At 56.3% G+C, this 25,104-nt stretch overlaps 1 protein-coding gene across 2 annotated transcripts in view; it reads right to left on the bottom strand.

Annotated features, from left to right (window-relative positions):
- Positions 1–25,104, bottom strand: part of CASZ1 (castor zinc finger 1) — a 147,893-nt gene that overhangs the window by 30,817 nt on the left and 91,972 nt on the right. For both annotated transcript variants that reach the window (XM_031464040.2, XM_064494063.1), the window contains one exon: positions 25,044–25,082. In XM_031464040.2, the coding sequence (XP_031319900.2) occupies positions 25,044–25,059 (16 nt within the window). In that variant the 5' untranslated portion in view covers positions 25,060–25,082. The remainder of the gene's footprint in view (positions 1–25,043; positions 25,083–25,104) is intronic.

The raw sequence follows: 25,104 nt of genomic DNA, 5'->3' as shown, positions 1-25,104 counted from the left end.
GGCTCGGGGCGAGCCCTGGGAGGTGGCACAACACCATGCATGGTCCGACCTCTGGGGTCAGACAGTCATGAGTTCACTGCCTGGCCTTGCTAGCCCCGGGCCCTGGGGTGAGCTTTCTCCCCATGAAAAGGCTGCAGGCCTGTAAGGTGAGAGGCTGCTTGTCTGTGCCAAGCACAAGGCCTGAGAAGCAACGACCTGGGAAAAGGCAGCTGAGCCCTAGGAGGGGACAAACAGGCAAGCATGGTGCCACATCCAAGCACGGGACCCCAAGACTACGAACCACACCTGGTCCAGAAGAGGCAGTGGGGACAGGAGAGGCTGGAGGGCTGGACTGTGGACAGGCTGGCTGCTCAGCAGCAAATGGTCCCTTTCTGGCTCCCGGAGCCTGAGCCTCCCCTCTGAGGGCTCCAAACCCAACAAGCCCCAGCAGGCAGCTCTCATCTCCAAGCCGAGCGGGTCCTGCTCAGGGTAGAGAAAGGAAGAGGCGAGAACTGGACTGTCCATGCACCCGTCAGGCACTAGCTCACGATGTCTCACAAGGACCCCGTGAGGCATGTACTGTCACGGTCCCATTTGACAGAGGAGGAAACTGATTCTGGAGCCGAGAAGACACTCCAGAGGCCAAGCTCACGAAGGCTGGGGCTCAGCAAGGTGCAGGGCCACCACCGTGTCCCCATGAAGGATCCAGGTTGGCTCTAGGAAGTCTTAGGCCTCCCTGCGAGGGCTCCTTTCCACCCTTGTCCATCTCCTCCTCACCCCCACTCCCAGTTCCCATAACACGGAGCCCCCTAAAGTGTTAACTGTGATGGGTAAAATGGTGCAGCAGATTGCTACAATAAATAATTTACTGATATTTATAAATATGCAAATCAGCCAGCTTCAGAAATCGAATGAAGGGAGGGCCTCGGGAGAAGGGCCCGTTATGGCAGGAATCTCATCACTCCCTCCAAAGGCTGGGGAAGGCCAGGGCTCCTGCCAGTTCTGGTGGGGAGAGGGGGGCTCCTGTAGCTGCACCTGGGCCCCTCGCTCCTGATCCCTGGGGACCGTGGGGGTGGCTGCAATGGCTCCACCTCCTCGCCTGCTCAGGGCCAGGTCCTCCCCTGCCCTCCAGCCTGGGCTCATGGGGACCAGAGGCTCCAGTGCCCACCACCCACAGCCAGGTCTCGGAGTCACTTGTCCCGCCATGGGGGTGGGGGTTAGTCCCTTGGGGCTGGGCAGGCCTGGCAGCCCCTCCCCACCCGTGAGTAATGTGTTTCGGGGCTGGGCGGCCTGTCAGCTACCAGGCTCCGCGTGCTTTATGGGCTCTGCCTGGTGGCTCTGAACTCCCTGGTAGGAAATAAAGTTCTCCCTGCGCGTCCCTTCTAAACATTTCACTCAGTGGAAACGGTGTTTAAGAAAAATGAGGACATATTTCTTCCTAAGGATGCAGTGTCCCCTTTGGGCAGCCTAATGCCCGCTGTATATCAAAAGGTGGTAAGACAGGGGCCAGGCACCCGTCCTCTCGGGTGGGGGTGGTCTGGGGCCCACCTGCCTGCTGCCAGGTGGCTCAGGGGCCACAGGCACCACTGGGCCACTCTGGTGGCTGCCCGGGCCCATGCTGCCTAGAGCAACACAGCGGCTGGCACCCTCTGAGCACCTCCCCAGTGCTGGAGGTGGTGCCAGTCACTTCTCAGCAGCACCGCAGTGATGCCCCAACATCCCCACACAGCCGCTGTCCTGTCCCTGTTTCCAGATGAGGAAGCAGAGCCCAGCGACGTGGTCAGTTGCCACGGTCACCCAGAGTCCGCGCTAGAGCCGGACTCCCCCTGGGCTTGGATGCCTCACCGTGTAAGACCTCACACAAACCTCCCACAGTCTATCAACTGGGGTGGCAGCAATGCTGAAGCCTCCCTGCCACCCCTAAGAACTTAACTTGACAGGCCACGAGCCCCAGTGTTGGGGTGCTCTGCCTGTGTTCATTCAACAAACAGTCTCTGAGAACCGTCTACAGGCCAGACCCTGAGCTTAATTCTGAGGCTATGACATGAATAAGACAGACCGTCCTGGTCCTTGCCATCACGGACTGTTCAATTTAGATGAGGGGGCAGACGTTCAAGTCATTACAAGTGTGATCACTGCGATGAAAAGTCTAGGTGCCACAGGAGCAGCGAGTCTGCGAAGCAAGGAAGGGTTCCTAGAGTCACCTGCTCTCTTACAAGCTCCCCGCACCACACAGCCCATCTCCATCTTAACAGTTCCCTCCCTTTCTCCCTGGCCAGGCCTATCCCTGAGGAGAGGGCTGTCCTTCCCTCTCGGGCCCAATCCCACCCTGAGCTCGAAAGAGAAGGGCCACTGAGCTTCTGCGGGAGGAAGGAGTGGCCACTGCTCCCCCAGGGCTGTTAGCCAGGTCCCCTGGTCCCGAACAGCTTTGAGTCGGGACGCGGGGGGCCCAGCCACTATGTCCTACATGCCCCCCTTTGTTTATTTATTTATTATGATTTTTTAGTCCAGTTAAAAGGTTTACTATCCAGACGCGTCTAAGTGGCCTCACTTAGCGTAAGTAACTCTATAAATCAGGGGAACTGTTAGCATCCACCGCACAGGCTGGCTATCAATCTCCCCCAGGTCACAGCCAAACAGGAAGGGGAGAAAAAAAGAGTTACCACCCAGGGGAGATTTAAAACACACACACGGCGCACACACAGACTGCGTGCGCGCACACATACGCGGGCATTTCTCTACTTGTACACTCATTATATTCACACAAGCACATGAGAGCAGCCCGGAAACCGGCAGTGCTGCATGTGGTCATGATAACCACGCACAAACACGGCTCCTGCAGCCTGAAGGGGATACGGAACCTGAAGGAGGGGAGTCTCTGGTGGGCCCCCAGGGCCGGGCTCTCAGTGCCTGAGCCACCCCGCTGAGGCCAGCGGCTCTGGAGGGCTGCGGAGGGGCTCTGCTCGGGCCTCCCCCCTTCTGTGGCCCCTGCCTCTGCCAAACCCCAAGGGACCAAGCTTTGCCCTGTTGTGTGCCCGAGGGAAGCACTCGGCAGGGAGGTGGAGTACAGGAACAGGGGTAGGGAAGCTGTCAGCTGCAGGTCCTTGCCCACCGTGCCCAAGGCTGGGCACACCCCAGGCACAGCACAGGACCCAAGAAGGGCAGTGCCATCCCAAGGAGGGACTGGCGGCTGTGCAGAGCACTGGAGGGTGCCCAGGGTAGGCAACCACCTGGAGCAACCTTTCTGCAGCGGCCTCAGGACTGCCTCCCCTTCTCACTGGAGTAGGTGTGGCTGCAAGTGCACAGAGCTTGGACACAGGCTCCCACCCCATCCCTAGAGAGGCCCCATACCTAGAAGGCCCCACTAGGACCTGGAGTGGGGAGGCCACTCCTGGGCACCCCTCAGCCTCTCCTGGTCTCCTCTGTGGATCCCCAAGGCAAGAGGGTGGAAGACCCGCCCAGGCCCACCTCCTCTCCCACCTCGCCCAGAGGCCTCCCTGGCTCCCCCGCCCGCCGGCCCGCTGCATCTCCCCATGAACTCTATTTCTCTTTCCTCTCTGAAAACAACTGAGCTGTAAATACTGTTTAACCTTCTCCCCCCCCTCCCCCCACCCCCTCCCCTCCGCACTATAAAAACACAAATATGCTATAACTCAGCCGGCCCGGCCGCCCAGCCTCCAACATGCCCTGCGCCCGGGCCTCTCAGGAAGGTCATTACAAACGACTTTCCGATTCACTGCTCCTGAAATAATTTTGTGTATTAAAACCTGAATCTGCACTTTCTGGGGCCGAAAGCCTCGCTTAATTATGGCGGGTGTCCTTGGGACGGACAGTGATCCTTCACTCGCCAGCCCGCGCTCCAGCCCTCCGCCCGCCAGCCCGCCCCCCTCCCTGGGTCCAATCTGTTTTCAAAGTGTGTCTGTCCTTTATTAAATTGTTTTCTTTTCCACATTATCAGTTGCCATGGAGACCTCATCTCTCGGATTATTTGAATTTCATTATATCTATTGATTTGGGAGCATTTCATCTTTTTTATTGTTTTTCTGTCAATTTTCAAAACGAATAACCATCTAATTTGCGTCAGTGCTGATTATGTTTGTCCCTCAATAGAGGTCGGCAGCTGCGCTGGGGAAACAAATCAATGAAAAACCATCATAAAACTCCCCACTCCAGTCTCCAGGATGTGTGGGTGACATTCCACGCCTGCGAGAGACACACTCATCAGCTCCAAGTTCAGCTACGGTGGCGGCAGCTCCACTCCACGTCCGCCTCCTCTGGCCTTAATATTTAATTCCGCGATTTGGGGCATTATTAGTGGTGTTTTTATTAGTGCGTGTGCATGTGAGTGTTCTGGTGGTGGGCTGGCTGTTTTGTTAATTTGTGGGTGAGGCAGGGAAACCCCGGAGGAGGGCAGGGCAGACGGTGCTGGGGGTGCGGTGGGAAGTGGAGAAAAGGGGGGGACGCCCTGGGGACGGGGCCCGGGACCGGGAGGACCACAGTGAGGGGCTGGAAAAGGGGGGATGCAGAAGGGGGACCTCGCAAAGGGAGGAAAAGAGGGAATTCAAACTGCTTACTTTGTTGGTTTTTTTTAAATAATTTATGCAATTTTAAGCATTTATGTATAAATTTTTTAATAAGCCACCCTGGAGCAGGATGGCCATTAACATCCCAACGTCCTTCTGTCCAATGGGCTGGCGGAGAGGATCAATTTCTGAGAGTACTTTCCCTTTTTTATGACATGATAAAATGCTTTTAAAGCAACTTACACAAATATGGAAATTTTTTTTTCTTTTTTCCCCGTCCCCTCTCCCTTCCCCTAACAGCTTTCTTATCCACCAGGGAGGGGGGTGTGCGCGTACACACACTTGTGCTCACGCTCTCTCTCCTGCTGGGGAGGGGGCTGGGGGGCTGACCAGGAGAGAGCCCCAGTTCTAACTGGAACTGGCCGCCTGTCCTTCTAACAAGGGCATAAACTTTCATTACCCATGCACGCAGTCAAAGACAATTTAGGGAAACGCGCTGCTCGGAAAAGGAAAACCTCAGCGATTCGTGGCCCACGCTGCCGCTGCCGCTGCCATCTGGGGGGCTGCTGCCGCCTCCAACATGAGGGACCTGGGCCCTGAACCTCTGGCCCTGCCCAGAAGGAGGCAGGGAGGGGCCCACAGGGAGAGGAGCGACCAGACAGCGCCATGGGAGCACCCCAGCCTGGGGCGGGGGCCGGGCCTCTTCCTTGGTCGTGCTCTCCCCCAACACCCCTCCACTGACCCCTGCCAGGTGTGGTCCCTTAGGGCAAGCACAGGACTCTTCGTTTCTGCCACCCAGTGCTGTCTTGGAGCAGAAGGTTGGCTCTGTGGATGGACGGATGGACAGACAGAGGGACCGAGTCAAGATAAAGTAGGGAACTCAGCCCAGACAGCCTGGGGTCCCTGCAGGAAACACACAGGCACTGGGGAAAGGCTTCCTCTCCAGATGTCACCTGTTCTAGAAGTGGGTCCGGGGCAGGAGTGCCTCTGGGTGTAAAGGATCCGGGTACTAAATCGAGAGGGGGTGGCCTGGCCACCATCACCTTGACCCTGGGTCCAAGCTCCTAACTCCGTGAGATGGAGCCAAGCCTTGTGAGGAAGAGGGTGAGTGGCCTGTACCCAGACTTGGGGACAACCCTCATTTCCGCATCCCCTTCACCTTGTAGACTCTTCTCTTGATGGAAGACAGCTAGAGGGACCTGAGGTGTGAGCCCCGAACCAGGGCTGAGGGGGATGATCCTGGTTTCTGGAGAGGGCCCTTCCCCACCCTGCCACTGCAGTCCCTCTGAGGCCATACCTGGGCATCTGGACATGCGCAGCTTCCAAATAAGACAAACTGACATTAGAAACTTGGCCCCTCTCTTAAAAGCTTGCCACTTTAAGCAAGTTACGTCTCTGCACTGGCCATCAGAGTCCTCGCCTGAGATGCAGGGCTGTTGAAGGGATGATGTGGGGTGACATGTCTGGCACAGAGCCGTGGAGCATGGTGCCTGCCATGGTACTCGACGGTGACTGTGGACAGGGCCCCTGCCTCGGGGGCAGGAAGGGCTGGGGCAGTCAGGGCAGAGAGTCCAGCCCTGCTCGGCCCTGCCTTTGCCCAGGGATCTGGGAACTCTCAGTGTCCTCCCGCTTCCCCCATCCCCTCAAAGCCCAACTTTCTCCTTGGACCCTCCCACCCTAGAGCCCCTGAGCCTCTCTCAGAAGGCATCCTTTCCTCTGGGCGAGCTGGCCATGGGCAGCCCAGGAAGGATCCCACAGTGTCCTAGACCCTCAGCAAAAGCAGCAAGGGAGCGTCTCTGGTGTGGCCAGGCACCCCCAGCCTTCAGTGAGGACGCAAGCAGAGCAGGGCTGCGCCCACCCTCCTCCTCTTTAGTGCTCAACCCCCCCCCCCAACTGTCATTAAAATAACAAGTTTCTGTTACAATCTAAACATTCCCACATCGCATAAAGGGTTATATTACACCCGAGTCACTCCCGGGCCCGTGTTTGCACAGAAAAGCTCACGGCAGGTCCCCCCTCCTGACGAAGTGACTTATTAAAGTTTAAACAGTAATTAACAGAACAATAAAAATAAAGGGATGTTTGGGGAGTCATAGCGCACACAGGGTTTTTGGCAGTGCCAGCAGTTTTTCAGTGCCCTGCGCTGGCAGCAAAATGCGACTGTGAAGCCAGAGGGGACGGAGGACAGGGCCGGGCTGGGCCAGGGAGACTTCAGGCCTAAAGGGTGAGAAACTGAGGGCAGACAGGAGGAAGGGGATGAGGGGTCCGGAAGGCCCTTCTGGGGTCTGTGCGGGGCCACCAGCCCCACCAGGACCTGGGGTAGCAGGTAGCAGGGTGGGCACAGCCAGAGCAGAAGAGAAGGTCTAATGTTGGCAGGAAATCCACCGACCCAGGTTGCGGAGGCTCTGTATGCCAGGGCCCAGCCTGGCCCCAGGCACTTTCTGGGAGCCCAGTGCCTTGGTCACATCCAGCCAACTCCGGCATAGACCTGACTGGGGGAGGCGTCGGGTACCCCGGCACCATGGGCATCACCAAACCCTGCAATTAATGATTCCTGGGACTGGACCTCAGCTTCTTTGAGCTTCTCTCCCAGTGCGGCAGGTACCTCTCCCTACTCCTATGGCCAGGGAGTTGTAGCCACTAGCCCCTAGATGAGTAAGGACTCAGGGGAAAGGCCTTCCTCTCCACCCTCTAGGAGGGGAGACCAGCTGGCCCAACTAATGCTGGGCCCCACCTGAAGAAGGAAGTACCTGGCTCACTAAGCCAAGGTGAGCCCCCACTGGTGGAGTCCTCATTTGCAAAGGTTCTCAGGGAGCCGGGCCTGGAGGGGCTGCCCTAAGGCCAGGGCACCCCGCAGCTAGCAGGCCAGGCCAGTCATCCTTTGCCTCTCCTGTTCTCCCCGCACAAGTTCTACCCAGAGGCTTAGACACCTGGCTGGGCAGCAGGGGTTGGTGGGGGACACGGCAGAGAACCAGGCAGGAGCCTCGGAGAGAGGAGGGGCTCCACCTGGGTGAGGCCAGCCTGCTCAGTACTTTATCCTTGAAGCCTCGGGGGCTGGGGAAGAAGGGACAGCAGGAAACCTTAGTGACCATAACGCGCGTGTGTTATCTCATGCTGGCCATGTGATGGGCACCAAGGTACTGCTGGGCTGGCCCTAGACTTACCAGCTCCCCAAGCTGCCCTCTCATTCTCCCTTCTCCCAGACTCCCTGGGCCCCGGCTGTCACAGGCTATGTTGGTGGGGTGCTCTCCCAGGGCCATCCTCTGTCCTTACAACCCAGAGCCCATGACCAGTCTTGCTTCCCTTGCCTGCCCACCGCCCATACCTGCCTTTCCCCTCCAAGGAGAGCCTCTGTAGAATCAATGTTCTCTCCTCACCACAGAGCACTAGTTCCAAGAGTCTGTTCAGTATAGCATCCCCAACTCAGGTATTTCCCACTAGGGCAGAGCAAAGGTCCGACTTGGGAACACCATGAGGATCATGAGAGTGCTCTGACCCTCCTCTTGGCCTCCTCCATCTCCCTCTGGGCCTTAGGTGCCAACCTGCTGGGGCCCACCTGATGATCCTAGTTCTGCCATAGCCTCCCTCCACCTTGGTGCCTGCCACTGGCAGCCTGGACCAGCGTCAAGCCCAGAAACCAGCCCCTGGCCCCAGGGCAAGCAGCACCGCCAGGTCCCTAGCACAGGTTCCCCTGCTGGTTCCTCCACATCACAGCCGCAGGGGCTGACGTGAGCGGCTGCAAGCCACGCTTGGAGGTGAGATGCTGGGCTGAGGCCAGAAGCTCTCTCTAACCTCATGTCTCCTGGGATCTGGCTCCTGGGCAGCTGGCGGGCACAAAGGGCAGAGACTTGCTTTGGCTGGGCCTCCACAGTGCCTCTCACTGCCTCTCACCAAGGCTCCTGCAGGCACAGCTGCCCAGGGAAGTACAAGGCTCCCAGGACCTCAGAGCTGCCCGGGCTCTGGGCACGGAGAATTTTGCCCTGAAGACGTGGAGAAGAGCCAGCAGCCTTCCTTTCCCTCTTTCTCAGGCAGAGCTCTTTGGGGCTCCACCCCTGCCCCAAGATGAGTGACTCGTGAGGGGAGAGTGGAGGGCCAGGCAGAGAGAGCTCAAGAAGGAGCAGGCGATGCTTCTCAAGCCCCTAGCTGCTGTGCTCAGGAGCCAGGCTGGAAAGAATGACAGAAGCTCAAACCTTTTAGCTGCTGGAGAAAGCTGACTGAGTCACCCAGCGCCAAAGCTTGGAGGAGGGGGGCAGGGAAGGTACGCTGAGGGTTAGGAGAACTGGCAAAAGGCAGGGCCCCAAAGAGGGCAGGTGGGGACAGAGCCCTTCTAACAGGTGTGCTCTAAGGTGGGCAAACTGGGAGCAGGCTGCTCATCCTAACCTGCTGTTTCTAGAGCCCCCCCCACCTTCTCCCCTACCCCTGGAGCATGGCAGGCAGCTCTGATTGGACGAGGAGTTCCCAAGGGAGGCAGCCATCAGGGCGGAGGCTGGCCTAGATCTGTATGGAACTTAAGAACTGGAAGGGTTTTGAGGTCTAAGAGGTTGCTAGACTTGTCGAAAGCCCAGGCCACTCACCTGTCAGGACCAAACAAATCCAGAGACCCAGTTCCTGATCTGGGCTGTCTCATGACCAGCAGATCAAACTGTTCCATATCTATGTTTTAAAGGGGAATTTTCTGCAACATTTGGGAGACTGCTCCAGGGCCCATCAGCCCCAAACACCACAAGGGTTCCCTGCTGGACAGGCTTTGAGACTCACACTGGCCCACCTGGACAAGGACTCCAAATGGCTCTGAACCAGTATCCCTAAGGTTCAGGGCCCAGAATTTGGGCTCCTTGACTCTCTCAGGGACACACAAGTGGCATCTGGCTCTATGACCTGGCTCACCCCCTGGAAATGGGTAAGACACAAGGGTGGGTGACCACGTGGGAGGCAGAGCCTGGGCGCATGGAGGGAGCTCGAGGATTGGGGTAGGGACTTTCTCTTTCAGGGACTGAGATCCCCCAGAACTTGCAAGCTGTGCTATGAAGGGGAAAGGGAGAAAGCACCATTCTGGGATTAGAGGAAGAGTTTGGGAGAGAGAGGCCCTGGAATGGAGGCAGGTAAGTACAGCCTCAAGGCAGCCCCGGGAGAGAAGGTGGGAATGGCAGCAGGTGGCAGAGGGGTGCTATGGGTGACACTGCCACCCCACCCTCCCTACAGCCCATCTCCACAATCCCCTTGCTGAGGCCAATGACGATGACATGAGGGGACTAATTTAGGAGTATTTTTAAAACTGTGGCCCTGGTGGAGGGGTTTAGCAGTTGTCAGCCATCTGGAGTAAGGAATTACCGTCACCTCCCTGATCCTATAGTCCCTAAACCCAAAGCTGGTTACAGCTCAAGGGGGAGGCAGCAGGTGGGTGGGGGTGGGGCCCATTCCAGGGAGGTGCCTGCAGGCCGGGAAGCACCTTCCCTCGCCCTAGGAGGGGGCCTGGGCCCCGGGGAGGGGACTGGAGAGCCCAGTGTCCTCTGTGCCCACTCAGGCTCCCCCACCCGCTCACGCACGCTCACTCCCTGGGCCATGCCGGCTCGCGCAGGGGCCGTCAGGTAAATTAGATCTGAAAGCTGACAATTTCTGACCATATTTCCTTGATTATTTCAAACAAATGCACAGCAGCCGCTGTAAGGAGATTAAAGTGACATAAACGTCCCGAGTGGGAGGGGGGAGGGCAGAGGATTCAGGTCACCCCCATCCGTCCCCCGCCTGACAGACGCTATATCGCTATCCAATCCAATAAAAAATCCCCCCCTTTTGCTTTAATTAATTTTACAGCTAGCTTGCTTAATTACTTTCAATCAAAATCCTCCTGCCATCGCAAAATTAGAGATGGTTGAGCTCCATTAGCCTAAATTCTTCATTTCCATATAGAAAAGAGGCTGTCTGCATAGCCAGCCTGGGCCCCTGGCAGGACAGACGCCCGTCTGCCCGCCCGCTGCCAGCCAGCCCACTCCCGGCTTCCGCCCCATGGCTATCTGTGGCCTGTGCATTTCCCCTCGTTCTCCATCCCCGCCCCTTGGGCTGAAAAGAGTTGAGGTCTAGGAGGGGTACACTCTCCCCTGCCCCCAACTCTTCCCCGGATTCGTGCAGGGACTGCAGAGCTGGGCTGGACTGCCAGGGTTGGCTGCTCCAGGCAAAAGGATGGCCAATCCTGGAATCCTGCTTCCCTGCTACGGGGCCCCTGATGCCCCCAAACCCAGGGCAGACAGTTCTCCTGGGCCCTCTGCCTCATCCCTGCTCACAAAGCAGAGCTCCCAGCAGGGCAGGAACACTTCCAGTCTTGGACTTAGGCCCCAGTCGGTAAAGACCCCTGGAACCAACGTCACCCAACATCACCCAGGGTCACCTCTCTGCTGTTTCCAGCTGGAATCCTTGCTCACTATCAGAGCAACTCCAGGGCCAGCTGTCTCAAGGGTGCTCACCAGCAATGCAGCAGCCCCCAGACTCTGTCTGGCCTTCTCCAGGGGGCCCCATGGGCTCACCCCTGCTCACCCTCTCCCGTAGCCCTGGTTCCCAGCCTGCAGCAGCTGCTCTGTTCCTCCACCCCCAGCCTGGGCTGGGGAGGTGGTGGGTCTGGGCTCTGTCCACATCCTGTGCCTCCAGTGGCTCCCTTCTCCCTGCTGCCTGCCTCCTCCTCACAGTCCCCAGCCTCAACTCCAGAAGCTCCACTTCAGGTTTTCCACGCCACAGCCCTGAGTGTCACCACAGGGTCCAGCCCAACCTGGGCTCCAGCTGATTAAGGATCTGCAACAGGATGTAGGGATTACAGTAAAACCTGGCTCCGGATCTACAGGGGCAGAGGGCCAAGTCCTGGCTCTGGGACTCCCCTCACCTCCCCTTTCGGGCTGCCCCCTCAGTCTCAGCTGCCAAGGGCCAAGCAAGGCTGAGCCTCTGGGCCCTCTATGGGTTCTTGGCTAGACCCCGGGAATCAGATGACGAGGGGTGGCATAGGGGACCCAGGCCAAGTCTGGCAGAAAGGCAGGATGGGGATGGGGTAGGGAAGGGGAATGACGGCTAACACCTGCCCCAGATCCGTTGTTGGGACGGGAGGCCAACCGGGTCTTCCTTCTCAGGGAACCTGTACGGAGATAGGGTGTCCTGGGTCTGACTTCTGGAAGCTCCCTAAAGGCTCAGTGAGGCTCTTCCAGGAAGCGGGCTTTAGGGCTGCCCTGTCACTATGTCTGAGTGACTCGGGTTGGGCGAAGTAGCTGAACCTGGACCTCGAAGCCAGTCTTCCGGGACACCAGGACGCAGGCTCAGTCAACAGGTTCCTTGCAGGTCTCGGGTTAAGGGCTAACTCAAGTCCTCCTCTTTCGGGGTCGGTTGAGTTTCTCAAATATATCTCAAATACCTTATGGGCACTGTCCCCATGGGCGCTAGGGACCCAGGGAGAATGGTCTCAGGTACCAGGGAGCTCAGATTCTAATGGGGAAGACACACCAGCACCAAAGCATTCCCCACACCACTGAGGGCACAGAGGGGAGGCCAGCTGTGACAGGAAGACTTCTTAGTGTCCAGGCCCAGGCTGTGCCTGGGAGGCCGGCAGGTCCAGAAGGTTAAGAAGGGTGGCTCCCCTGGGCCCTGCTCTGAACTCTACACAGGTCTGCAGCCTCTCTCCTGCCCCCTCTTCAGTGAGTCATCTGCAGGGTGGACTGGGACGCCAGGAAAGGCAGGAGCAGTCCCAGTCTTTGGTGGTACTTACTGACCTCCTGGTTGCTCTCTCTTCCCTGGGGTGGAGCTGAGCCGAATTCCTGCTCTGCTCCTGACACACCATGCCTGGCACAGACAGGTGAGGTGGTAGAAGGGTGTTGAAGAGCAAGTTCTGGGTCAGCTGCCCAGAGGGGCACAGCCACAGTGCGGTGGTGCAGCTCACCACCCGCCTCCCACCTGCCAGCCAGTACCTGTGGAACAGGGAGCACCCGCCTCTCATCCTTACTCACTCCTTCAACGGGGGAAACACTCCTTCTTCAATTCGGGGCAGGCTCGCCCTCCTCCTATGCATCCCTCAGAGGTCCCGGCTGAAATTTCACTTCTGCCAGGAAGCCCTCCAAACTGCAGGGTCCCTGTCCTCTGTCCTCTCATCACACCCCGCTGTGTTAGATGGCACTTCTGTAACAACTTGTTTAATGACCCTTTATCTTGCTCAACTGCAAGATCTGTGGGACAGGACCACTGTTTTAGAGCAGCGCCTGACCCAGTAAATATTTACTGAACGAATACAGAAAACTAAGTGCTTCTCATTACGGAAAAGCTGGGATCGGGGCTGTGGCCTGACTTCTGCACCAAGCCTGTGGGGCTCTAGACCTTTCCTCTCTGCAAGGGTGGGGACTCCTCGGGTGGGACTGAGGCTGAAACCCCTTCTCCTGAATCTCTGACCCTCTTGAGCCTCAGGCTCACCTCCAAATGCCCTTCACAGGGCTCTGCCTGGAGAACAAAGGAGGCCCCAGTTGTTCCAACATTTCTCTGGGAGAGGAACAACTGTTGCCGGCCAGGCCCTTTCTGAATAAATCCGGCAACTGTTGATAGTACAGCGCAATTCTCCCCCTCTACTCCTGTCTCTGTCCCAAAAAGGAGAAAAGGAAATGGAAAAAAAGATGGGGGAAAATCCCACCCCAAGCCCCGCGATCTCCCTCTGCCCGCTATCAAGTCTGTCTGAAAATGTTATTTACACAAAGAGGGCACAGGGACAGCCACCTGCCATTGCAGACAACTGGGGCAGCCGCGGCAAAGGGCGAGGCTGTGAGATCAGGACCCAAAAAAAGGAGGTGAGGGAGTGAAGGATGGTGGGGCAGGGCAACAGGAAAGATCAAAGAAAAAGGAGAGACTCTGGAGGGCAGTGGAATGCCTGGCCCTGCAGCCGCAGGAAAGGGCCCTGAGGAGGAGTGAAGGGAAAGGCCAGAGACCTGCAGAGACACCCAGAACCGGAGGGCCCAGGAAGGCTCTCGGAGGCCAGGCTGAATGCAGAGGCAGGAGGTTTGTGTGGGGGCAGTGGGTACAGTGAGGCAGGGAGGTGAAGGGGGAAAAGAGAAGTTGACTGAGGAAGAGGGAGAGAGGTCTATTAAAAACCTCTCAGTGCATAACACAAAATGTCAGGGTTTATAGCTTCATTCTTGGCATTGCCGGGACTGAGAACCCTGCACAGAAATGTCACTGCTTGTCATGTTTAATCACCTGCTGTTTGTTAACACCTTCCCTGCAAGGAGCCTGTCTCAATCTGCCCCTGGGACCTGGAAACAGAAAACATCCCCATCTCCTTCTTGGCCCTGTCTCAGGGTCTCGAGAGAGGTGCTCCATTCACCATCCATCTGAAGGCCACCCAGGAGCCTCAAAGTGACCCTTCCTATCAGGCAGGCCAGGGAAAAGACCCATGTGGTCCTAGCAAGGGGCTATGACGTCTGGCAGGGGATGGTGTGTTTCAAGTGGCCAGAGCTGGGGTGCTCCCAGGCTGACTACCTTTCCCCTGCTCCTTCTGCCTGCCTTTCTAGGGCTGTCTGTCCACTCTGTCTAATCCACTCCTGTTCCCCGACCCTGGGTGTAAGAGAAGATAAATAAAAGAGGGCCCGCTCAGATCCCTGCAGCCTGGAATCCACCAATCTGTCTGCTTGAATAGCAACTGCCACATAACATCTAACATTCAAAGCCACCATCCTTCCAGTTACAATCCCGGATCACACCATCTGTGGTTCTGGCTTGGCTCTCTCTTGGAGCATGCTTTGCTGGGTTGTTTAGACTAGGAATTCTCAGTCCTACTGTCCTGTAATTCCTTCCTCTGGGGTTGGGGGGTGTGGAACAGGTCACTTGAGCAGCACAAGTCTTCCCAAGAACACACCTGACTGTTCCCCACCCCTGAAAGCACAGTGTGGTTAACACCAGGCAAGGGGCTGGATTACACAACTCAACACATCCACCAGGCTCAAACCCCATGCAGGGACAGCTGTCTGCAAAGCAGCAAGATGAGCCTATACAGTAAAGTAGCCCCGTTACTTCTAGAAGCGATAAAGGCCAGAGGTGAGCTGAGCTGTAAGGGTCTTCCAGTGAACCAGGGCGATGTCCTGATCTTCCCTTCCAGCAAAATCCATGCTTACACAGAAACATATCTGACAAACACGCATCCGCACACCTGTCTCCTAGGAGAACGCCCGTTCACTTAGACTTTCCTCCTGAAGAATCCTTCGCCCAGTCCATCCATTCCCACTTCAAAAGAAACAACTCAGAATGTTGAATTTCAACTCTCCTTCGATCCTTTCCTGCAAACAGATGGGAGCAGCCCTTTCTCAGGAGATAGGCAATAATGAATGCTTATAGAGGAGGCTTCCTCCAAAAAGTTCAAAATGCATTTGTATCAATAATTGTATTTTATCTCGCAGGGAAGGCTCAGGGATGTGTCCACATGTTTCAGGTGGGATACAGGTGGCGCCCGGGGATGCTGGGGATGTGGGCCGGCAGCACCGTCAACATCCAGGACTGAACGTTCTCTACCTCACACTGCATTGGAGTGGTCCTTGGGGGAAGCCCTCCTCCCCATGACAGGGAAGCCCTATTCTGCATCTGTCTCCCTGCATTTGGAAACAAATCTATAAGTGTCTCTGGCCTCTGGTTTCCCCATTTGTGAAATGGGACAACTCCCTGTGTCTTTCTCAGAGGGAACTGATGTGCAGAGATGGGACAGTAGATATGGTGTGCCTGGAATCTCCTGGATAAACTCATGGGGTTTCTGTCATCATGATTCTGCATGTTGCACCCGGTCCTCTGCAGGGGAGAAGGGGCTCAGTGTTAACGGGGTGGGGAGAGGGTGGGGCCGCAGCTGCAAGACCTTGCCTATGCCCGGCAGAGGTTTTCAGGCAATGCCTGCTGTGCCTCAATGGTGAGGCAGGCACGCGCACACCCGGTCAAGTTCACGTGCACCTGGCTGAGCGCAGCCCACAGAGCTGGCTGGCTTTAGTCAGAGCCAGTTGTAAGTAACCCATCCTGGATGGGGACTATTCTAGTTCTCGAGGTGCCTGGGCTCTCCAGGACCCTGAAGGAGGGGCCATGTCAATCACCCCCTCCTCCTGCCTCCAGGACTGAGGGGGTTCATGGGAGATGGGTCTTTCCAGGCCTGAGCAAACCAGGGTGGTCAGTTACCACGTTGCTGGCTACATGGTGTGACAGCTGGAAACTGCTCCGAAGCCCCGCCTTCTTGGTGTCAAGAGAAGTGCTCTGTCTCCTGGGTGAACCGACCACACAGGGCCTCCGCACGCCCGAGGGAGGTCAGACTTGAGCCTTTCCTGCCTTGGGGATTTGAAAAGCTCGCCCTCGCCATTGAGGGGGACCCTGAGCACACATGGAACACATCCTCCCAACTCAGCAGGTCAGGGTGGAGCCCCAGAGGAGCCAGGAAGCAGGGTCCAGCTGAGGTTCAGGGGAGCCCCCTGGTCTAGAACTGTTTTGTCCAAGCCACTTGGATTTTTCAGATGAGCATGGCCTCCCAGCCAGGCCCCCTGGTATAATCCTCTCATTAACTTACTATTCGATGGGAAATTACTCCTTGCCCAGGAATATAAGTTTTCATCTTATTTTAAGTTAGATTCTTAAAGCAATTACCAGGCATCTGGCGATGACTTCACCGCTGCGGTTGGGCCCTGGAGGGGAGAAGGGCAGCCCTGAAGCTGCACAGATCCCTGGCTCCTAGCCTCGGAGGGGAGTTCAGGGAGAACTGGGAGCCCCTAAACAACTGTCCTGGGTCCTGGGAGGGCAGTGGGGGGCACACCGTCATCTCTGATATTTGCTGTTGGTGGAAACACTCCTCTGCAGCACCACCTGCCCCATGAACCCACTGGTGACAGTTGCTGAAAAGCCTCAGCAGCTGGTGCCACGGGAGCATTTTCTATTTTTAATTGTTTGATCGGAATATTAACTCATCTAGGCCTGTTCCCAAGGCACACTTCCCAGCCAGAGGGTTTCCCCACTCCCAGACCTTCTTCTCTCCCTCTCCAGTCAGAAATCAACTTTGAAGTTACTAACTGGACACACAGACCTCTGTGAGTCTGCAAAGGATCAGAGCACCGGAGAGAAAAAGAAAGAAGGGCCTCACCAGCCTGGGTGCCCCGGAGCAGACCTCTGAGCCACTGACCTGAGGCTCCAGGCAGGGGAGGTGGCTCAAGCATCCAAAGGCACCGCAGATCCGACCTGACCCCACGTTCCCCGGCCAGCCTCTCCCGCTCCCCTCCGGTCAGCCCCACTGACCCAGTCTGCTCACTTGTCAACCTCAAGGGCGGGGACACTCAGGAGGCTCCCAGGGAGGGGGCGCTGGGAGGGAGGCACGTGGCCCCAGGCTCAGAAGGGCCGGGCCGGCGGCTGACTTGCAGCTTCTATTTCTGAGAGGAAGGGAGGGCCGCCTCTCTACGGAGCCCACAGGAGAACCTGCCAGCGATTCCTCTATGGGAGCAACACCAAGGGCTTCAGGCCCAGCCCCTGACGGGAGAGTCACACCGCTCAGCCCAAGCTAAGCACCACGCGAGCCTGAGATGGACCTGACTCCTGCGCTGCTGAGGACAAACCCGACCCCTGTGGCCCCCTCCCCCGTCCTCGGAAGGCCCTCTACTCAGCACAGGGGCCACTTGGCCTCCTGGCCCCACACACCCTTGGCCCCCCTGCCGTGCTCTGCCCTCTCAAGGTCACAGGGCTGTCCACACCAGGAGTATTTACTCACCAGACTGGCCCTGTTAGCAGCACTCACCACAAATATGCTTTCTGATAAAGTTGGCAGAAAAAAAGTTCTAGGGCTCAAAACAATGTCAGAAATCACCCCCCCACCCCCACCAAGTGACGGTGAAGAGGGGGCTGCCAACAGGTCACACAACCAGCGGGCAAGAGTCCTGGGGGCGGCTTGTGTCACCCTCGCTCTCACTTTTCTCCTTCCTGTTTTACTTCCCAACACACAGCCTGTTGCCAGGGGACCAAGGACTGGGAATGGTTCTGAGCTAGTACTGGGTCTTGGCCCCCAAAGGGCACAGCCCAGAAGCAGGGGCATGGGGAGCGGCCCTCTGTTTCCTCCGCCAGGAGCTCTCTCGGTGGCCTCTGGAGGACAAGGCCAGGCGGCCTCTTACCTCTGCCTCTCCCTGGGCCGTCTCACCTCGCTGAGCCCCCTTCCCACCCGCCTGCCCTCCCTCTGTGCACATGGGCTTTAATGTTTTTATTACCTGTTTGACTCGCTGCCTTATTGCTTCTCCCCTTAATGGGGCCGTAACCGTGGAAACGAGGAATCAACGGCCACCAGAAAATGAGATGATTAAACAGGTCACCCTGGCAAAACAAACTCAGCCAAGGAACCTCTGGGGGTGGGGAGGGTAGGCTCCTCCTCCCCCACCCATGGCCAGCAGGCTTGGACCAGACCCCAGACCACTGTACCTGTCCCAGGAACTGGGGCAGATACAGTGGGGGCGCCCCCTGCTGGGCAGTGGGGGCACCCAGCCAATCCTTCCCCAAGGCTCCCCAACTCCCAGGCAGCCCTTGGGCCTTGGGCTGAGGGGGTGGCAGGGAGGGAAGGCCCTGGTCTAGATGGAGGTAAAGATTACCACATCAAGGAGATGCACTTTCTGGTGACACAAAGTTCTAGAATTCTCTCCCTGCTGGCTTCCTGGATGCCTCTTGCTTTCTCACTGCCCTGGAGTCCCCCACCTAATACGTCTCCTGTTCTTATGCAGCACACTGTCCCCTGGGGGGGGGGAGCCCTGAGTTCATGGAGAAAAGGCCAGCGTAGGCCAAGCTCAACTTAGGAAGGTTTCCTCTGGGAGTCCCTGGTCTTTGGAGCCACAAAATGTGTCTGTTCCTCCCCTGGGCCAACCAGCTCCCACAAAGCCTCAGGCCAGCAGGCAACAAGAGAGGGTCCTCTTGACTCTAAAGGGATCTCAGCAGCCAAGACTCTATGGCTCTGGCAAAGACTGTGGGGCCAGGAGAGCCCCCAGGAGGCAGCCTGCGGGAAGCTCTGAGACAGACCTCACAGCCAGCTCAGGAGCAGTCCAAACACCACGCCAGGGGGCAGAGGTCCAAAGCCCCGGCAATGGGGGCGGGCCTCAGCACGAGCCACCCCTTCTTTCTGGCCTCATTCCCTGCACCGCATCTACCCAGCTGGAGGGGTCCTGGGGCTGGGAGCAGGACCTAGAGACGAAGGACATGCTGCAGTGAGATCTGCTGGGAGGAGATGGAGATGAGCAAGTAAGGAAGCAGAGGAGAGCCCCAGACCACCCACTGGCTACCGCCCTCCTGCCCTCTCTGGGGCGGCAGACAGATTGCACACCAAGACCCCCCAGCCCCAAACCACAGGCATGGTTAGTGGCTAATGTGGGGTCCCCAGCAACCATTCAACGCCTATCTTCACTCTTATGCCCACTTTCCCTCTTGTCATCCCTAATCCCAGCCCCACTCCTTCCTGTAAACCAGGCCGTACAAAGCACTCAAGGAGCTAAAACCCAGGTCCCAAGGGAATCAGCCAAATGTTTCCTGCCTGCCACCCGCTGCCCCTACTAAGAAGCTGGGGAGGCACTTGGCGAAGAGGCAATCAATCAATCAACTCCACCAGCACTAACAGTGGGAAGGCGCGAGACCAGCCCTGTACCACGCACTGGGAGGAGATGCGAATGCAGAGCTAACGCTAATGGTCGCCGTTACGAGCAGCAGTAGTAGAAGAAAGCAAGGTTCCTGGCCTTGGCCTCTTGGGGCTGGGTACAGAAGTCTGAGTGTCGCCCTGACACATTAATGTCATGGGCACAACCAGATCCTCAGAGCAGCAGGTCCCAAGCCAACCTCTGATCTCTTATCTCTTTCCAGGGCCAACTTGGGTGTGAAGCTGCAAAGGAGGAGGGGCAAGAACGTAGGCAGGACAGCCTGGCTTTAGGGAGCTGGGCAGCCTGCGCCCAAAGGGGCAGAAAACTGTGGCTGCACAATGGGAAGTAGGAGTTCTGCTCTGGAGGTGAGGGTTGGGGGTGAGGAGTACAAGGCAAGAGAGAGAAGAGGCTGATGGAAGTCTAGAAGGTATGGGTGATACACGACACATCCGTCTGCCTAACTCCGTCTGTCTTAATACCTCCCGTCCTTTATCAAGTTCAAAGACCTTCACAAAACTCCCTGGGCTCTCTGCCCCAGCACTCCTCTGCCTTGTGTGACAGATGAACACACCTGCTGTCTCCCTCCACCAGGAAGGCCCCGGAAACCTGGGAAGGACCAGCGGCCTTCATTTCTGCAGCTCCTACAGCGGGTGCTCCCCAATGTGTACTGAATTGAAGACCTCACTACCTGGGGTTTCTTCCCCAACAGAGGATGATATGTCCAGGTGGATCTCGGGTATGAGGATGCTACGCTGTGGTCAGGCAGCCAGAGGGGTGAATGCTGGGCCACCAAAGTTGCCGCCTTTCACAATCAACCCAAGTGAAGCAGTCTCCTCTCCTCTGCACAATGGGACCACCAGCCCTCCTCCTCCTCCCCCCAGCTCCTTCCTCCTCCTGCTGTACCCTGGCCCTGGCTACCCCAGAACAGCTGCTGCCTGCCTTGGGGATCCACAGCTTGTAATTACTACAGAGCAACTTCCTTCCCCTCTGAAGATGAGGAGCAGGAGAAGGGATGAGGAGGAGGTGGGGCAGCAGCCAGGGTGGTCAAGGTATAAAAACCAGCTTAGGGAGGGCAGTGTACAGGACAAGCCTTGGGGCTTGGGGTGAAGGAGCCAGGGGTAGGGGGTCGGGTGTTGGGAGCAGGGGTGAAGAATGGCCTAACTATTCTAAGAATGGTGGGCCAGTCAGAGGAGGCTGATGGAGGGTCACCTTTATCCTGGCAGGGTCCAGGAGAGGAGTCTGGGCCTGGAGCCTTCCCGGGCCCCACCCAATCCCCTGCCCAGGGACTTGAGCCAGGGGCAGCAGCTTTAATGAGGAGATGCTGCTGCCGTGACTCAGCCCTCCAAAGGTGCCTTCATTTATTTTATTTTTCCATCATAAAAACCCAAGCTGCAACTCAGATTCCCTGGCCATGGGGGATGGGGAAACACCAGCAGTGATGGCAGTGAGGTCCTCAGAGAGGTCTGACTAACCCGCCCCAGTGCCCTTCTTAGAGAGGAGAATTAATGGGTTCCCTGGCTGGTCCCTACGGGGAAAAGGGACCTGGGATGGGGACCCTTTAGGGATCCTTCAGACCTGCCCTCACGGCCTCTGCCTCCTGTTGGAGCCACTTTTATCCAGGCCAGGTCTTTTATTCAGAGTTTTGCTCTGACTAGACATCATAGCAAAACTTGAACTAGTGCCAGGGCTGGTTCAAGGGGCCACTTCACAGTCCAGAGCTGCCTGCCTGTCTCAAATGCTTTCTTCCAAAGAGAAGGTCCAAATGATACGCTTCTCACCTCGTCCACTCAGCCCCTCCCCTAAGACTGCCCCATTGAACCCTCTTGGTAAAATCAGGTTGGGAGTCAGAGAACCGGAGACCGTAAAGGTCATCTGATGCCCAAGTCCCTTCAAACGTCATAGCCAGCCTCTGTTTGAATGGTACCAGGAAACTTGCTACTTCCAAGACAACCTATTCTGTCCTTGGCTCTGACTGCTCCTTCCTGCCAAGATGGCACCGAAGCACCTACCCCCTGCAGCATACTGGCAAAACCGGTGTCCAACCTGACTGCAGGCACTGGCCCCAGCTTAGACTGGTCGAGTGAGTGTATCTGGCCAAGTAAAGGCTTGGGGAAGGAAAACTGAGAACAACTCGCTCTGCCCCCAACCTGGCATGGAATCTCCAGAAACCACACAAGAACCTTCCCGATCCCCAGTCTGGGTCTATCGTGTAACCAAAGTAAGCAAGGTTCCTAGAAGCCTCCACTCGTGGCAAGGCCCTAGCCTTGAACTGGTGGCTTACAGAAGTCTTGAAAGTCCGGAGGTGAGCTGACACTCAGAGCAGCAGGAGCTTGGTTGGGGAAGCCAAGTTCTTGGCTGTCTGGGGTCAGATACTTTCCTCTCCTCCCTTGAGACTGTGCCCTTGAAGCACCAAGCCTCCAGGGAATCCCACTCCAAGAACTAGGCTACTGAGCCAACCTGTCTCCGCTCCCTTGATCCCATCCTTCCTGGCCTTGTCCACAGCTGAGGCCGGGCCAGGATACAATGCTGGAGAGGGGCGGGGAGTCTGTAGGCAATGCAAGGGGGTCTTGGCCTGGAGTCCCAGCGGAGCTCATTCCAGGGGAAAAGAGACAGGCCTGGCTCAGAGAGCAGCACTGATTCCTCCTACTGACTCATTTCAACAACACGGCTGCAGCCACCGTGCCAAGTGGACAGTGCCGCCCCTCACGGCTCCCCCTGCGGCCCCTGGCCATCCCTTTGAACTTGCTCTCTTGACTATTTGGCCCGTTACCTGGCAGAACCTACCTCGGATCCTCTGATGGACAGCTCTAGCCCTGGACAGCCCCTTGCTTTCTTCTCAAGATCCCCCTAGGGAGAGTGGGGCAATTATAACCAGATCCCCAAGAATTAGGGGCAAGTTCCTTCTCAAAGCGCTACTGCTGTTTCAAAGCCATTTTCATCCTGTCTTCCAGTTTTTTTTCAGGGCCTAGGAATCAGCCTAGTGGGGCCTAATCCTAGGGAGCTTCCCAACTGCAGCATGGATTTACCTGTGTCTGAGAGCTTCCTCCCCCCTCCCCTCCCCCTCCTGGCTCCCTCCCCCAGGGAAATCACTCTAAAAGGGCCTAATGGAACTATGTCCTCCTCTCTTCCTCTCTCTCCTCCCTCCCTCCCTTTCTTTCTCTTTCCTTTTTTTTTTTTATTAGCATTTGTGGAATTTATTCCCAAACTCTCCTAATCTTCCGTACACAACCATTTGATTTGCATAACCCAACCCCCTCTCATAAAAACTGGCTGCTAGTTTAATTAAAAAATGTAAATTTGCTGTCATCTCGGGGCCTGGTGAATTAGGACGACATCGGCATTTTTTATTGCTAAAGACGTCCAGATTGATCCAGCCCTTGGCTGAACTATGGTGGAAGAAAAGGGGTCCACATGGCCTCTGAGGGTCTTGAGGTCCTGCTATCTCCTCCTGAGAAGCATTGGTTCTCCCACCACTGAATTACTTGTGGCCAGAGTGCTTCAGAACCTAGCCCTGTCCGAGGCTGGAGGCGATGTTAACCCATGGTTGAATGCTTACTGGGGGCCTGGTGCCAGCAAGCTTTTGGGGACTGTGTCTCCAGTTCGTATTGTGCTGGAGAGGTCCTCGGCAGAAGTTGCCCATGGTCCCCTAGTAGAAGAGAGCCCCTCACCACACTGGCAATAAGCCCTGGCCAGAAATGAGGGCCCTGGTCCTGGCTGTGTCCAGAAGTATATTCCAGAGATCGAAGGAAGATGAACACGGAGTTGGCCCAGAGACAGGCTCAGAGGGGATCTCAGAGATCCCACCTGCTTCCCTTTTTTAGTGAAGAGGGAAAAAAGTGCTTTTCTTCTGAAGTTCTGAGATTAAATGAAACTTCCAAGTACAAAGAAAAGGTTAAGATGGTATCACCAGATGACTCCTCCAGGAAACAGTCAGAACTTTGACACCCTGGACCTCCCCTCACTGAGTGGCCAGAGTCCAGGCCTGGGTCCTGCTGGGAGTGCCCTGCTCCAGCTATGGGAGGGACCAGCTGACCTCAGGGGCCCTTCTAACTTCTAGGAAAAGTTTCCAGAGTCTGCCCCTGGAGCACTGGGAGAAGTAAGCACTGGGAAAGATGCTACAAGAGGTTCTGCCACCCATGGGCACAGGACACCCTCTCTCTAGTAGGGGACACACTGCAGAAGGGCTTTGGAGTGTATATATAGGGTACAGGGCAGGAAGATGGACATCAGTTCTACTTAGCATCTGGATTAGAAGAAAGAAGATGAGGAGGGCCTGCCTTCCAGTTGAGTAATTCCTGGGTCCCATGTGCCCGCCCACAAGCAAAGTTCACCTGCCCCGAGTAGGGTGGTATGTTATCACCCACCCATCTATAGGGTCTGCTTCTTGGCTGGGATGGGTGGGAGCCCTATTTCTGAAGAAAGGGGGTGGGGCCCAAGAGGGAGGTGATGAGACACCTGATTAGAGGTAGGGGTGGGCTGCTTTTCTGTGGGAGTGAAGGGCGGGGAGGGGCAGGGCAGGGCAGCAGCAATGGCCTTAGACACCTTCACCACTTTGCCCAGCAGGGGGTGTCACACTCTTCCTGGGCACAGAGGTCCTGAGGGCATCCACACTGAATTCATCAAGATCACACCTGGCTGCACATAGTCTTAAAACCCCTTCCCCCACAAACATACGTGCCTCCCTCCCAAAGCTGGTCGCCATGTCCTGTTACCCATCCTGGGTCCCCGGTTCTGCCTCCTGCCTTCTCTGCCCACTCCCCTTTGACTCCAGAAGGTCAAATGTCAGCTCATGGGTCCCAAGGGGCAATGCCATGAACTTGGGCCATTATAAACAACTCTCCAGCCACCCATACCACCTTCTATTAATGAAACAGTAGGGTTCAGAGATCAGTCTTAATGAATTATCAACCTGTTTATTACTGACTTCTTTTGAAAACATTTAGGAAGAAGACAGCTGCTTTTGTCAGTCTAGGATCTGAGAGTCCCGGTCAAAATTCAGTTTCAATACAGACGGCTAATGGAAAGCCTAGGAACTTAAAGCAAACCTCACTCTGGACTCAGGTTGGAAACTTAGATGGGAGGAGAAGTGAAATACTGAATAAAATCAGATTAAAACCAATAAAACAACAAAATCTCAGGATAAACTCTACCCTAGGCCAGCACCATACTACTGGGAACCCTAACCTAGGCATCATGCTAGGCCCCTCAAAACCCAGACGTCAAAATTTACTAGTTTGTCTGGCCTACCCTCTCCCGGGGTGGGGGCTAAGGGGGATGGGAGAGTCCCAGGCCCCTCACTTTGAACTGATAACAGCCGCCTCATCCCACGGATTCTCAGGTGAAAAATACTCATTAGCCGTAATAAGCAGCTTGATCATCCGACACAGCCTTGTCCCAAATAAATTAAATTCCTTTACCTTGAGACAGTCGCCCCGAAACCAGACTAACCACCTTTCCCAACAGGACGCTGCTTTCAAAAACTAAACCACCCCCCACTAAAAAAATAAAAACACACACCCCACAGCCAGACACACAGAGATCTTTGCTGGGGAAAAAAAAAAACACACAAAAAACACGGAGCTATTCAAAAAATACGGAGAACAAAAACCCCCACAAAAAACCCCTAAATCCTCTCTCTGGGTGCCCCCCAGCTCCCTCTCCCCTCGGTTCTTTCATAATGACAAGCATCAAATTAGTCACAGTCACTAAGCAAGTAACAAATAATAACAATAATATCATCAGAAGCCTCGCAATCCAGAAACCAGGGTGAGAAGCGCAGCCGAGCCGGCACCAGACCCTCCCCAGGCCAGCCCCCACCCCCTGCTCAGCTGCTACCTCATTGGGCTAAAAATAATAACTTCCGTAAAAGAACCGAAAGAAAAGTGAAAGAGCCTCCCTGGTTCCCACCGGCCGGTACCTGTACCAAGATCCATTCTTCTCTCTTTGGTCCCAAACTCTTCGAGGAACGCCAAAAAAAA

This window comes from Camelus dromedarius, chromosome 14 (assembly GCF_036321535.1).
Source record: "Camelus dromedarius isolate mCamDro1 chromosome 14, mCamDro1.pat, whole genome shotgun sequence".
In the NCBI taxonomy this organism is placed as follows: Eukaryota; Metazoa; Chordata; class Mammalia; order Artiodactyla; family Camelidae; genus Camelus; species Camelus dromedarius.
The sequence above is the reverse complement of the archived record's forward strand: the minus strand, read 5'-3'. Positions and strand labels throughout refer to the sequence as shown.